The sequence below is a fragment of the Lonchura striata genome, chromosome 1A (genome assembly GCF_050655825.1).
Source record: "Lonchura striata isolate lonStrDom1 chromosome 1A, ASM5065582v1, whole genome shotgun sequence".
Taxonomy (NCBI): domain Eukaryota; kingdom Metazoa; phylum Chordata; class Aves; order Passeriformes; family Estrildidae; genus Lonchura; species Lonchura striata.
The window spans coordinates 53,987,995-54,004,225 of NC_140741.1; the positions used below are offsets into that span (position 1 = coordinate 53,987,995).

The following is a 16,231-nucleotide window of genomic DNA, read 5'->3' on the forward strand; positions in this document are numbered from 1 at the left end:
CTATTCATCAGCAGTGTCTGATTTTTCCCCATCATTGTTACTGGCCCTCAGTATCTTGTTATTGTTAGAGGCTGCTTTTATTGCTGAATAGCTTTTTGTTTCACTCTTCAGTAAATGTGAAATTGTTTCTGCAAAAATAGCAATCTGCAATTTGCAGTGGGAGGTATCTTCCAGGTTGGTTTTTAAACTTTGCCCTACATGTTCCCAAAATAGCATTGCTAAAATGAAACACGATTTTCATTTTTCTTTTGTCATATTTTTGTGCAGGTAACATGCCTCATGTCAAAACATACCATCACTGGATGTCAGGAGTTTATAATTAATATAATACTCTTGCCTAAAGTATAATTAAAATGCTGTCTGATGGTTATGGTTAATTAGCAAAAATCTTAAAGATTAAATTACTCACTGGGCCCATGACTGATTGAAGTGATACGTGTCCTGGATAAAGCATAAATATTGCAGGAAATAATCCAATATGACATCTCTGACATTCAACTATAACTTAAATTATAGACTGGTCAGTAAATGATCTTAAGCTGTTTAAGGTTTCATCAGCCCTATGCAAGATTGATTTTCTTCAAAATTACTGTACTAAAATGTTTTCTTTTGTTGTTGCATTGACTCAGATCACAAACCACAATTTTAAGATCGGCTCTTATTTACAAAAATGCTTTGACATAGTGCATTTGTTCAGCCTAGGCAACAAAAAAGGATTGTGGTATCATTTTGAAGAAGGTTGTTTGACAGACCCTGTTTGTTTATTTGGAGTAATGTGAGCTACATTCAGAAAATGTTATATTTTGTTTCATGATTGTGTACATTCTCTCCCACTGCTTCCAGGCAAGCCCTGTAAGCAGAGAAGACATGGATTTAGACCTTGTTTCCATGGCCAGTGGAAGTGCTTTGACTGAGAACAGAGAAAAAAATAAGCCGCCACACAGACACTCAGCAAGATCCTCAAGTAAGTTATGGTTCTTTTCAATATCAGTATTAAAGATCACTTTAAAATGCTAGGTAGAACTGAGCATGCTTGGAATCCTTACTAACACATGCTGCTTATTCTTCTGTTTCTTTTTTATCTAAAGCCTTTTCATACATTTACTACAGTTCAGTTTAAAAGCTATAATATCAATAGACTTTCCTCTTGTGATTTTAATGGGAAGTTCCCTGTGATGTATTGATAGATCTTCTCATGGCTGAGGTCTGAGAAGATTTTCTTTTCCCTAAAGTATGAAAAAGATTTGTTTTTAATCTTCCTCTTATTTTATTTCCAAAAGTGCTTGGAAAAATGCATGTTTTGTTACCCGAGCACCAGAACACATATCACAAATCAAGGCACAGATTTCTGTCATGGTGATTACCACTCATGCTGTAGTTTATGATCCCACTGAACTTATTACAGCTCAGTATTATAGGACTCTTTTAAAGCCTTATATTTTCACCACTCTAATACCACAGAAGGTAACAAAATAATCTATACCTAGAAAAAAACTAATTCTTGAATGTCACAAATCTATAGAATTTTAAGTTTCATGTCTTATTTTGTGTAATGTAACTGAAGAAATTTGAAGAAATTAATGTATTTCTGATAATATGACATACTCTATTTTTCTATTTGTGTAAAATGTTTTTTTCAAATAAATAAAAACATAAACCTCCCCCAAAAGCACATTACAGAAAATTTAAGCTGTATTAAATAACTTTGGCAAAATTATCAAAATTCCTAAAACTTTGTAAGTAATGAAGTTTCTTGAAATGTTGTCAAAATAGTAATCAGATATTTCATATACTTTAGATATATAAATTGCTAGATTTACTTTTTGATTATGTTTTCATATATGCTGAATTTCCACTTTCAATAAAAAAAAGAAAACTCAAGAAAAACATAAAAATACTTGAAACTTCTGTTTTTCTGACATACTTTGTAAAGGCTTTAGAATGAAGATTTATTTACATTACTTCACCACAAGCAAAAAATACAGTGACTCAATATGTTTGTGCTTATTCATTTGTTTTACATTCCTAAAATTAGATTACATAAAATTTATCATCATAGTCTAAGTTAATTGTACCAATGGAAAAATAACATAATTCTGTCTTTGTGCCAGCCATCTTAGAAAATAATGAATTGTGTCCTTAGTTTTTTTTGTTTCTCTCCATTGGCTAGTGATGAAGCCATACCATTTAAATTAGATGAGACTCCTAACTGCTAAGATCCCGAATTTAGGTGTGATAATTCTAAACTACGATGTCAATGACAAAATTATCGTTGTATTCATATATCCAGAATAGAATGTGTCCATATCTTGAATAATTGAGTTAAATAGTATACACTGCATTCATATTAGAGTGTAAATGTTGTTTAGATTGTAACCTATATTGGAATTCTATCCAAAAATAAATTAATATTAATTCTTTCAACATGTAGAACTTACCTGTGTGGATCTTGGGAACAGTTTTTTTTTTTTTTCTTTGGAAAATAAAAAAGTATCATTGCACTATACCTTCAAAAAGGAGAGATTAAGAAAGGAGCAGGAAAGAAAAACCAACTGGCAGAGTCATAAGTGTGGCAGGACAGGAGTGAAGAGAGAAAGAGAGAGTTTACAATGTCTGCTAATATACTTTACAAAAATACACATTTACTACACCATACCTATATATTTGATCTTATTTCAGTAGTCCAGGAACTAAGGAAAAAAAGCCCAAGTCTTATGTATTTTTAAATATGTTTCTGCATATGTGTCTTTATAAGTTTTATCACCATGGATTTAAGAAGTTAAAAAGTGATGATACATTCAATTGTGTCACTTATGATATATAAAAACAAACATTAGTGTCCCCTTTTTGCATTTCATATGAAATGAAGTTTAGAAATATGTTCATTACATTATTTCTCTTTGCCAAAGACTGTTGTTTTTCAATTATCAGAATAAAATCATTAGCCCCATGATATCTTTAATCTGAAAAAATTATAAATTTGCCTTTGCTGAGAATGTATTTGTTATAGAATCCTTTCTTGTTCTATAGTCTCTCTTGGTTTTGCCTTATGAAATATTAAATTAAGATGCCTAGGAACTATTTCAGTGACTTAGTAGGTGGATTCCCTTTGAGTTAACCTGCAGTTATATTAGATTATTATAAAGATGCTGTCACCTTAGAGGTGCTGTCATTTCAATAAATTCTTAAGTTCTTGTACCATTTTTTCAGATCTCAACCTAATGATTTGACAAGCTTTATTAATAAAATGTTACTGAGTTCCCTTTACAACATCCATAGTTGTGGCTGTTCCTCAGAAATCAATTATTGTTAGGAATCAAGATCTGTTATTTGGGAGTATCATACATGTTCCTTATATATAACTTGTAATTTAGAAATTGTATAAATAAACTGTTGAGATCTTATGGGCTGAGAAGAAAGTCTACAAATATAAAATAATGGATTCTTAAATATATTTATTAAAAAATCTTGATCAAATTCATGTGATGCTGAAATAAAATAACTTTTATATATACAGGGAAATGTATGAATTCTCATGTCTTTGTTAGACAAAACATACTACACTTCAAAGTTATTATCTTTAAATTCACAGGGTATTTTAGAAAGGATAAGTCAAGATTTTAAGAAATATTTTGTGAACTTCCAAACTTTTATTTTCTTTCTATAGATCTTTTTTTCCAAAGGCAGGTTTTTTGGATTCTGATTTAAACTATTTTAAGTTTTTTTAAAAGCCAAATTTCCTATTTTTTTCTGAAAAATTTGGATGGGATAGATTAATCCTAAACTAACTTAATTCTGTTCCTTGACAAAGCTAAATTAATTAAGTAATAAAAGGAATGCTTTTAACAGTATATCTCGATTTAAGGAAAGCATTTGTTTACTTTAAAGTATTTGATTTGCTTCCCTGTTACATGTTCAAAGGGAAAACTAACTATTCATTAAATGGACCAAATATTTTTTTTTAAATGCATAACATAAAGAAAGAGTAGCTATTGTTCAGCTAGAGTAAATAGTTATCTGTCTAATTTAGGACTTTGCATCTGTTAATGGCCAGTACATTATGATCTAAGACCATACTTATATTATGTTCCAGAAGGAATATAATATTCCTTCTTAGTTATTGCTTTATGCTCCTTAGTAACTATTTTTTACTTTATATTTCTTTTTTTTTGGGGGGTGGGGCTCATTGGGAGGCAGGGGGTCTGACCATTCTTTATTGTTTTTATTAACTCCATAAACATTAGTATAAATTTCCAGTTGAATTTTTTGTTTTAATATTTTCCTGAACACTGGTACTGTAGTCAGCATTAAGTTGCAAGATGGGCATAGAAATATTCTGCAAGAGTTAGAAGATAAGCATTTTCTGTACCAAGCTAGAAAGTGTGGTTTGTTGCATATGTTAATATCCAATTTGTGAGTAAGGCTATGACAATCAGCTACCTTCTATCATCCTAATCTGTTTCTGACCAAACAATGTTGGACATATAGATGAGTCTCCTACATATTTTACATTGTCTGTCATCACAATTTTGTGGGTTTTTTTTTTCTCTGCAAATTTAAACTTTATTTTCATTATATTGCCTTAGGAACTGCAATCTCCTGACCAAAATTTGAAAGTGAAATGTAATGGGAGCTGTGCCTCTAAGTTTTATTTGATATACTGCCCAGAATTCTTAATTCTTCTCTTCCCTGAATTCGAGCTTTTCAGGAAGCCTCTGATATCAGTAAAACTGCTTTCCAGGAAAACAAATTAAATAAATTAAAACCGGAACCTTGTCGTTCCTTTAATACCCCTAATTCAAAAAATGGACCCATGTATATCTCCCCTAAAAAACATTTATCAGTTTTAGTTCTCCAGTAAATTCAAACTTTATATTCTGCTAGTCAGTGAAAATAAATTAATGAAGTTTAATTATGCCTTTGTTTCAGTGAAAAGTTTTCCAACTCAGGAAAAAAACACAGTAGCTTTTATTTCACTTCCTTTTTAAATCTTACTCAATTCTTTTTGCTCTTGATAGAACCCCCACCTTGATTTTTTTTGCCTCCCTTTCTTTCATGAGAGTTGTTAGAAACCCTTCAACTTTGTTATAAGCAGTGTATGGTACAGCTTCACATTAAAAAATTACTGCTTTCCTGTTCCTTTCTTCTTAGCATAACTATTGTCTATATATTCTAGTTCAAGGACTGCTGTCTTTCATTTAGGATTTGTAAACTCTGTAATAAGCATCTCATTCTTAAGCTCTCTATGAATTTGCTCATATTTTACCAAGGGGTTTCTTGTGCACATTTCTTTCACACGTCAATATTTTTCTATGTATTGGTTGACACTCAAACAACATATACCTAATCTTTTTGAACAGACTAGAGAATGAAATTTGAAAGATGCTGCTTAATTGACTTTGAGGTTGCATATTAAAAAATTACCTAAATGCAGATTTTAAGGCATGTAGAACTTGCTTTCATTGAATTTAACAGGCTAAGGAGAAAAAACAACACAAGATCTCATGTAATTTCATCATCTATGCTTCCAATTATGAAAATAATTCAAGAACAGATATACAGAGGTATATTCTAAATTTTAAGTGTTTAATTCTAACAGCCTCATGCTCTTCTACTAGGGTTTGGGAGTTTTTCATTGGGGATTTTTTTGAAGAGAAACCAGCTTAAAAAAAAATCTATGTTGAGACGTTGGTTTATAGTTCACTTAGATATCTACTTAGAACCATGGAACCATTAGATCAAGAATAAGGATTTCTGTCCTATGATTTGAGTAAGTAATAACAGTTTTATGTTTCCTTTGCTGTAGGATGTTTTTTAAGTAGATTCAAAAATATTTCTCAAATCCATTCACTGCAAGGTCCAGTAATTTGTTTGGCTACTTCTTAAGATTGCTGCACTGATAGTAAATATGTGTCTATAAGATCTTCTTTCCCAAGGCACTCTTTCTTTCCTTGCTTTTTCCTTTTAATTTGTCTCTTTTTCATTGCTGTTTTTTCCACACCTGTGTTCTGTAATCCTTTCTTTTACTATGAATGGTTCTTGTTTCTGTCCTCCAACTTATTGCAGCACAAGCTTCCTCTCCCATCCACTCTTCTTTCCCACATATGCCATCAAGTCTTCTGTTTGTTTCTACAAATCACAGTCTGATTACTTTTTCCCTCTCACTCTCTGTTTCTTTTTGAATCCAAATTATTTCTGACAGTATTCCTCGGATTCATCATCATGTAGTTTAGACCTCCTCCAAATATGGCCTGGTTTTGTGAACTGTTTAGGCAGATCTTAAGTCCAGTCTCTTAATGTACTTATTCTTTGTGTTCTTTCTTATTATTACCTTTATTTTGCTTTTTAAAATTATGTTAATTCTGAGAGTTAGGAACCATCTAGTGCTCCTTAATCCATCTTCTTTATTCTTACAAAATTCCCCTTTGCCAATTCACAGTTTTCTTCTTCTCTATGTTTTTCTCCCTCCTCTGTGTCAGTCTCTTTGCCAAGTCATTCTAGTCTCTAGTGCCAGCTGTGCCAAGGCATTGTTTACCATGTTAGCTTTAGCTTCTCTCACCTTGATTCTGAGTCAGTCTCGTTTCTCTCTTGGATTTTAGTTGCAGCCCTTTGCCTCCTCACTCAGTCTTCTTCCTGTAGGGGTTTTGATCCTTATCCTGTCCATGTTTCCTGTAGGTATTCTCCATCTGCCACAGACAACATGAAATAGCAGGCTTTTAAGTTCCCTGACTTTGCACCTTTACCTTTAGGGATAGCCTTGCTTAGCTCCATGTAATGTCATGGTAAAGCATGTTTCCATACTGACTGGTATTTTAGTGACTATCTCCCAAAAGATCAATAATTCCTTCTCTGATCATGGAAGAATTTCAATTTATATATACTTGATCCAGATTTGGACATATCCCACAAGAAAGGCTCTGTTATTTGGTAGATTTTGGGTCTGTCTGCAAAGGGCAGCATAAATATTTTACGTATTTTCTTAGAAGTGACCAACCTTTTGGAAAATTTTGGGTAGACACTCAATTTTATCCTTAAAATTGGGGAAATAGATAAGGAGCTGAAACCCAAATGGGCTTTAATAAGCAGTTGTGCTGAAAGTCTTTATTTGTAAATAGAAATTAGTTATATTTTACAGGAATTTATTTGGAGCACTACGTTATTACATTTATTTTAACTGTGTGGAATAAATGTTTATAATATATTCTTGTACATTGTTATCTCTTTCAACTCCATGTGACTAAGTCACATTGTAGAGTTCAGATTATTCAAGTATGTAATTGTCAGCATGATCTAGTTAGAAGAGCATCAATGTTTGATAAACAAAGAAATTTAAGTTCATTGTTTCTATAAAATTTTAGAACTAGTCTCTAGTCCTACCAGCATGAAGTCATGAAGATTTACAAACAAAAGTCACCATTTACCTTTCATCAGATCTCCATACAAAAAGGAGATCTATCTTTACATATCATGAGGTATTTATATAAATCAATCCCTAGACTTTTCAATGCTGTCTAAATACTATCTTGAAATTAAAAAATATTGAAATTTTTTTAAATATTAAAATATTAAATAAAAATATTGAAATATTAAAATTGCAGCACAATAACTATTTTTATGCAAACAATGCAACTAAATAAAAAAAATCTCACTTCAAAATATCCGTAAGTAACATTATTAAAAGGTTAACTTATCTGATATTTTAGTGTTTACCTTTTTCACAGACCTGCTGAGCCTACCTTCTTTCCAGAGCTTAAATTGATGTAAATGCTTTGCTGCTAAGGATTCGTTCTGGTCACTTTCATTAAAATGTTGAAGTTTTTTTCTCCATGCCTTCTTACGCTGTATTTGCTTTTAAGTAATACAATATGGTAAGGACTTTGGAATAAATTATATCTCCAGACATACAATGTTAGGCGGATCGATAAATGTCCTATGACGTCTACTATGCATCATAAAATTTCTATCATAACCTTTTTAACAAAGCTTTTCTTCTTGGACACCGAAAATTTAATTCAAAGCATTTTACATATTGCATTACTTATCAAAACAGTGGATATGTAAACCTTGACATTTGTTAAAAGACCCAGGCTTTAACCAAAAAAAGACCAGAACAAATTGATAGCAGAAAACAGATTAAACAACCAAAAAGTGACTGCTTGGAAATAGAAGCATGTGACATTATCCCAAGACAAGCTTTCAGCACAAGCTCAAAATACTTTGCTATATGCAGGCATCTGAAAGTCTCTCAGACTATACTGGAGCTTCATATATTAAATTGTTACAAATAAATGAATGTACAGTAAATAAGTGTTAGAGCCTGTCTTTCAAAGCCTGCTTTAGTGTAGCAGAAATTAAACTGCTTTTCTTGGCTAAGATTTGTTCCCACATTAGTTGGTATTAGAATAACCACATACTCTGTTAAATTATACTTAATATACTTGCCAGTATAATTCTGTTTAATTCTAGTACAAGTAGTGGTAATAATAATAATAGTTGTCAAAAATATCATTACTGTGTATAGTAAACCAAATGTAATTGTTCTAATTTACATTTAGTAAACATGTTAGTTTACATTTAATATATTCACCTAATTCTATTTAGTAAAGATACTAAATATAGTATTTTGAGATGCTGTGAATCTTTCTGTTGTTGCCTTTGGGCAAGGCCCACTACAAATACATTTAAGGAACATAACATGAACTAAAAGTATTATGATTATGTTTACAATTATTCATAAATCACAAATGCACATGTGCATACCAATGTGTATATGTATGCATATTAATGAAATATATGCCTCTTTATAGCAAATATGATTATGTCATATATGTCATCTTTATTTTACCAATTAAGAAATTATGATAGCAGTAATGTGATTTACTCACATGCTATATTCTCTTAATTAACTCACAAACAAAATCATTCATTTGCAGGATACACTGCAGTTTAGGGGGAAATGGAGATATTGGAAATCCAAGCATGATGTAAAACTGTTCACAATCATTAATAATACTGTAAGAAAAATATGTAAGGGCCCTCAATAAAACCCCCAATCAATAAATATAAGAGAAAAAAACATAATAAGGATTCAATTGATATGTGTTGAGGGTTTTCAGAATGTCAGGTTTGTCTTCTGGTTTGTGACTTTTCTTTTAACAAGACTGGTTTTAAGGACTACTTCTAGGTTCTGTCTATCAATTCAAAGTGCCACTGTCATCCCTTACCAGACTCTCTTGTCTTCTCTCATTCCCTTGATCTTGACAAAATTCTAGCCATTTCATAATGGAGGTGTCTTTACTGAATATTTCTGAAGAAAAAAATTGCCCATTTGTAAATCAGAATCAGAAAATCTCTTGCAAACACAGGTATTGATAACAAAGTTACTGTTTTTTTTAGTTTATATGCAATTTTTTTTTACTTCTTGCAAAATTCTACCTAGATGATCATTTTACACTTAAGTGCAAAGCTGTTCTTACTTGAGCACATGTGAAATACTCATACCTAGATTTTCACTGGAATAGCAAAAGACATGAAGTAAAAGAAAGCGTAGTAATTTGTGGGCATATGTATGATCAATCAGGTAAGTCCCATATTTGCAGCACATTCCATTCATTATTGGATCATTATTGGATTAGGTATTAGGAAATTTTTTTTCACTGAAGAGGTGGTCAAACATTAGAACAGGCTGACCAGAGAAGTGGTGGAGTCACCATCCCTGAAAATGTTCAAAAAACATGTGGAGGTGATGCTTAGAGACATGGTTTAGTGGCGGACTTGACAGTGCTGGGTTAATGGTTGGACTCCATGATCTTAAAGGCCCTTTCCAACCTTCATGAATCTATGAATCTATTCTTATGTTTTCATTAATCTTTCTATTTGGTCTTGCATTAAACTCTAGGAGAAAGAACTGCAACAAAACCCTTTCTCATATTTGACTAATAGCTTCATATACCGTTATACCTTTGCTTTAGGACACAATTTTTCAATCATAAATAATATTTAGCCATTAGCTAATGACTAGTTACAATGGCCACTAGTATACATCTGAGAAATAGCTGTGATCTGAATAGGTGGTGTGATTTAGCTATCCTTGAGAATTCTTTTTCAGGGAATAGGCTTTTGGTACTCCATGCCAGCTCTGTCTTTCATCATTCCACCACTGATAACTGGAACAGCAGCGTTGATAATAATACCCATCTCTTAGTACTATTTAGTAGATATCAAAAGTACTTAATCAGAAATGCAAACATAATTATGCCCGTTTCAAAGTTAGAAAGATGGGACATACAAAGGGAATTATTTACAGTGAGAATTATTTACAGTGAATTATTTACAACAAGCTTCTCTGTAAAGACTTAATTCCAAATTAGTTGATCATTCTCTACAATGGCTTTCTTTAATTTGGCTGAATAGTGCCGAGAACTGTGTAAAGGGTGGAAAGTAAGACTACAGGTAGTCTGTGATTCAAGTCAGTTTGTCTAGGTCACAATTGTATAATAAAGTTTAAAGCAGATGCTACAAAATCTAATGAGAGTAGATTAAAAAAAAAGAGACCCATGACTGTCAGACTTTGGAACAACCTCTGATGTTTTAAACCTGCATACAGCAGGTCTTTGGGATTTTTTAATGGAACAATAATACATATCTCAACCTCATGGAAGGACAATATATTCCTTCCAATGCATTGTATATAATTACAAGTGGAGAGGCCAAACCCTACATGTACAGGTTACTGAAATCCATTATGAAAATACTATTTAGCAGTGCACGTAGATTCATAAAGAAGTGAGGTTCTTAGTCCAGAAATAATCCAGAGCAGGCAATTAGGATTAGGTTGATTGACTGTCTTCCTATATTGACTCTATCACTACTAGACTAGTTTTCAAGTTAATTATTCATAGGCTCTTTCTAGCATCTGTTTTTATTCTGTTTTAAAAATAATGAAATAATGTAATAAAATCTATTTTTTGTCAAAATATAGAAAAAACTGCTATATCTTGTTTATCTATATTGTGGATATCATGTTGAAGATGAGTACACAGAAAAATATAAGTTAACCCCAATTTTGTTTTCCACTTTGAATGTGCAATAGCGATTTCCTTTTTGTTTTTATTTTAACAAAAATTTCCAGTCTTAATTATTTTTGTTGTTTAACAATGTTTTCAATTTCATAAAATATTTCTTGAAATTAAAGGCATGCAATTTTAAAAATATTATTACCACATTAAATTTATTTTGAAGTTTCACTAATTAGACACTTATTTACTAATTTGAGGGTTTCAGTCTTTAATGAATATGCTATGGTTCCCAGGCAAAATAATTAATGAAAATTTTACTGCTTGATTAACTATTTTCTTTGATCTTTAACAAGTGCCTTTCTCTACTAGAGAGATCTGCTACCATTTGTGGTGTTAAATAAAATAATCCAAAGGCAAGGAAATTGTGAATGATGTAAAGTCAAAATATTAGACTTTTAAATCTTTAGGAGATACATCTAGAGTAGATTATATATTTTAAGTAAAAAAGAATTGACTACATCTGTAGAGCCTACTACATTAGAAGATGAATAGAGATAATGTTAAAAATACTTGAAAGCTCTTGGTGGCCAAAAGAACTGTTTATTAAGATACATTTGCAATAATCTAAGAATTCATAACAAAGGGAACTGTAGGCTAGGAAAACCTCCTGACACTTAGATCTAGAAGGCTACAGGAAAGCATCCATGAGAAAACAAAGAAACTCTTACTCTTTGAAATTTATAGCTATGTTTTATACATTGGTATACAGAATGATGTTCTACTATTTTGTCAGAATGTATTGTGAGAAATTATTTTTTTCTCTTGAGAAATACTAAAAAAAATTAAAATATTAAAAATACTGAAACTATGTAGGCAATAATATTTTCCTTTGGTAAGTGGCAAAAAGTTGTTCATAAAGTACATATTTGATAAGCTAGCATGTAAATTATATATATATATATATATGTACACTCACAGACATGAACTGCTGTATTGTGAATATCATATCATTCTCTTGCAGAGTTTGGGTTGTCTTCCACAGCTGTTTTCTTTCTTATAGGTGCCAAAGAAAGATATTATCAGGTGTAAAATGTTAATTTATTTTAAATAAATATTATATCTTTGGTCATGCTTACTGGTTATTTTATTTAAATAATTGTCTGAAGAGTGTTTTAGAAACAATTGTTGAAATTACTTAAGAATATGTATGCAGGACAATGAAAGTGAGTGTTTCACATATTCCTATGTGTTCTTAAATTTTTCTGTGGCACCATCCAGCATTTAAGTATTCCTGAGCTTTGAACAAAAGAAAACTCTCTTTTATTTGGTCTAACATAACCACAAAAAATTGTTAAATAGATAGATCTTCTGAACTAGTTCTTCATCCACAGAGTTTCTTTGTGAAAAGCATTGAGTGTCTCTGTAAGTGTTTAAGACAGATAATGACACTTCTAAAAATATGGTAATTTTGTTTAGTAACTTTGCCATCTTTTTGGATAAGGAGTTTATATTTTTAAAGTACTACCTTGTGAAACTACTTGTATTACTTTTAAATGGTGAGTGAAACATAACTATAGAAATTGTGTGCTAATTAGACCTACAAATATTATTGTCTTGAAAAGAATATGATACAGTGAAATTTAGGGAGTTTTGGTTGGTTTTTTAATTTCATGTCTGTTTTGTTGTTTAGAAAAGAGTATTTCTACTCCAGAAAAATCATATTTGGGTCCATCTCATACAGAACGGATATCATTTCGAGACCATCCAGTGCAGCTAAGCGGAGGATGGGGAGCAGGCAAAAAAAGGCAAAAGTTTAAAAATATTAGCTGAATATTGGAGATAACTAGTTGATTTAATCAAGCACAGCAAGCATATGGAGACCTGTTTCTTTTTAAGCCTCTGAATAGCAATTGTTGAATTTTCATTTATTACCAATAAACAAGTTTCAGTTAACTACTTTTGACTTATTTTATTATATGTGGTTGCAGTGGTTTGGGTTTTGTGGGATTTTTTGGTCAAAGTATTTTATACCTGTCAGTAAACTATCATAGTTTGTGTTTTCAATTGCTTATATGTTTATGTGGTATAGGATGCAGAACTGATTAAGTCTACAAGGTTTGTTGTACAGTGACTAAGTTTAGGCTTGCTTAGAAGAACTGGATGAGAAGTCCAAATGTAATAAGGGTTCATGTTCATATGATGTATGTCACATATTGAAACACCGAATTCTCATTTTCTCACAAAATAAAATACATGCTTGCAAAGTGTGTTGGGAGGTGTAACAGCTAGAAATGCCATTCTCAGAGAAGTCTGTTCAGAATATTTTATTGAACCAGCAATACAAATTATGATCATGCACTTTCCTTTTATTAGGAATATGAGTAGTCCTCTAGATCTTTCATCATAAATGTTATAATATGATAAAGAAACCTGTTATGGTTTTGTACTTTCAAATACTTCTGTTTCCTAGAGGATTTAAAAAAAATAAGAGATTCTTATTTTGTTCTGGGTTGTATTGTGTTTTTATGTTTCTGTAACAGTTCTGTAAGGGTTTGCCCCTCCACCCCCCATTTTCTCCTGGGTCCTGGCTAAAGGGAGAAAATGGGGGGTGGAGGGGCAAACCCTTACAGAACTGTTACAGAAACATAACACAATACAACAGTTCGGAATAATATAAAATTAGATCTATATGTTACCGTTAACCCAACTTAATTTTTTCACATAGACAGACCCATGCGTAAATGTGTCGGACTGGTGTAAATATTTTGTGGTGCAAGGAAATCTAGAGAAAAAGAAATACTTTTTCAGCTGTTCATGGATCTCTAACTCATTACTTGTAGCCAATGCTTTGTCCATCAGCATACAGGACAGAAATGTCCCCTGATTTCAAAGCCTAACATTATTTTAATGTTTTCCACTTTGAGGGTATAAGTTGCTAATTGGATCTTTAAAAAGGCTGTCTTTGGTATTTCCTTGTCTGTTTTTGTAAGCCACAACCTGCTATAGATAGAGAAAGAGATGGAGAGTGTAATGGGGCTTAAAACTTCAGTCAGTGAAGAATATAAATTCTTACATTGTGGCTGTTTTTAAAATGTACTTAAATTAACATATGATGTTAAAGTGTTTTCTATGCTGACATACCTATCTAACTATGGATTAAAAGCATTTCTCTCTATTTTTGTGAATATTTGCATTAATTTTCAGATAAAAAGATGTCTGATCTCATGGAAAACCTCCAGTAAATAACTTTTCTTGTTTGAACCACCGTCCTGTTTTTATTATCACTCTGCTTTTGAAAAGTCAATGCACTCTATTTCAGAAAAGATATCTGCCTTTCTGGGGAATTATGGTCAGGTTGCATAACCTGACTATAGAAATGCTGTTGTTGTCAACAGGGAATAAAATGTCAGTAGATGTTTATCTTACCTAGTTAGTTTCCAAATGTATAGTGTTCAGCTTGATTTCAGGATCTGCAATATAATAATTTGTTGGTGACTTTTAAATGTCACCAACAAATACTGGAGCTTTTGTGATTTTTCTTTTAACATCAAGGTTATAAATTTTGTAGGAAAAGCTTTGTTATTTAAAAATTTCTGCTGCTACACCTGGCAGTGTGTGTAACCACTGTTAAAGGTATTAACTGGAAATCAAAATACAAAATCAAGAGGTTCATAGCTTAAAACTTCTTGCAGATTGTCCCCTCTATTTGTCTAGAGTATCCATAATATACTGCACATCACCAAAGCAGTAAATAAGGGACATTTCAGATTTTATGCTTCTTTCTATATCTGTATCATCTATATCTGCATCTACATCTATATTGAAAAAAAAATCTGCTGTATAAAAATTATCATACCTAATCTGTTTGTTTTCAGGGTGTTTCTGAATGAGAAATACCTTCCAGCCTAAATAAAATGTTTTGGCAACATTTTTAAGGCCTTTTATTTTGAGATAGATAAATGGTAGCTTTTTAATATATAGTTTACTAAATTATAAATTGGAATGATGATTCTGATTCTCACTGACAAGCCTTTTAGGTTCATAATATGCTTAGTCTGCCTAAGTCAAGTAATATACCAAACATAAATTAAGGTATAAAGTATGCCAAAACATGCTATTTCCATTACATAACATTGCAATGTGTAGTAAGATGAGGTCTTATTGTATCCAACAAATTTTTCTCAGATTGCAGTGTTCAAAGTACAGCATGTCTGACCATATGCAGAAAAATTTGCAAGGTGCAACTTCTGTTCAAGCTAGCAGAAAGACCTTTATTGCATTCAGGGATAAGATGAAGCAGCCAACATGCCTTGGTGTTCATAGTCACATTCATAGAGTATGTAAGGTCAGAGGTAACACAGATGATATATGTGGTGGATATTTATGACATGAATTTTTTGAGCACTACTCTGCAAGCAGTTTTATGGGGTTTTTTTGAGTCTTTTGAGGATTTTCTTTTAGTTATCTCTTTTTCATTTTGTTTTATTTTTTCTCCTATTTTCCCCCATTTTTCTTTGTCTCTCCTGATGCAGTAATTCCCATTTAGGAAAAAGATTATATTCTTAAAAGTAAGTTTCTCTGTTGATCTGTTCTGATGTTGAAGTGGCTGTGAGTCAGTGACAGTCCAGCAAAACTTACATCACAGAACCTTGAAACTGCATTCCTGGATGTGCTGCTGCCTTTGCAGTGCTTCAGACTTCCAGGCTCCGTAGCATCATCTCCTTGACCCTTTTTTCTGTTCCCTGAAGATCCTTTAACATGAAGGAGGAGGGGAATGAGCTCTTTAAAAAAAAATATTCCTTGTATGTATGAAACTTGAGACCCGGGAATGTAGGAAAGCATTCATTTGAAACAAAGAAGAAAACAACAAGGTGCATTTATGCGTTGATCAGTTGATGGGTGTTACTCGCCAAAGCAAAGTGAAGAGCTTTCTACGAGCTCTCCGGAACTACGAGATCCCTGAACTTTTTTCCTGTGCAAGTTACCTGAAGGTATGCTCAGGAGTTCTTTAAACTCTCTGTTGTTTCAACCGAGGCATCAGGAAAAATACCTGCAGCAACAGAAAACAACAACAACAACAACAACAACAACAACAACAACAAAAAACCTCCCCAAAAGGTATAGTCTGCATCTTAACGAGGTGTTAATGTCAGATCACCCACACCTGAATGACAAATGTACCTTCCTATGTTTAGAAAGGTACAGTCTTTCCT

At 32.0% G+C, this 16,231-nt stretch overlaps 1 protein-coding gene across 6 annotated transcripts in view; it reads left to right on the forward strand.

Moving 5' to 3' along the window:
• Positions 1 to 14,278, forward strand: part of LRRIQ1 (leucine rich repeats and IQ motif containing 1) — a 103,551-nt gene extending 89,273 nt beyond the window's left edge. For 4 of the 6 annotated variants that reach the window (XM_031507743.3, XM_085570165.1, XM_085570166.1 and 1 more), the window contains 2 exons: positions 844 to 964; positions 12,709 to 14,278. In XM_031507743.3, coding sequence (XP_031363603.3) covers positions 844 to 964; positions 12,709 to 12,848 — 261 coding nt within the window. In that variant the 3' untranslated portion in view covers positions 12,849 to 14,278. Of the gene's footprint in view, positions 1 to 843 lie in introns of all 6 variants that reach the window. The other 2 variants (XR_014952297.1, XM_085570171.1) reach the window with 2 other exon arrangements.
• Positions 14,279 to 16,231: the final 1,953 nt, after the last annotated feature.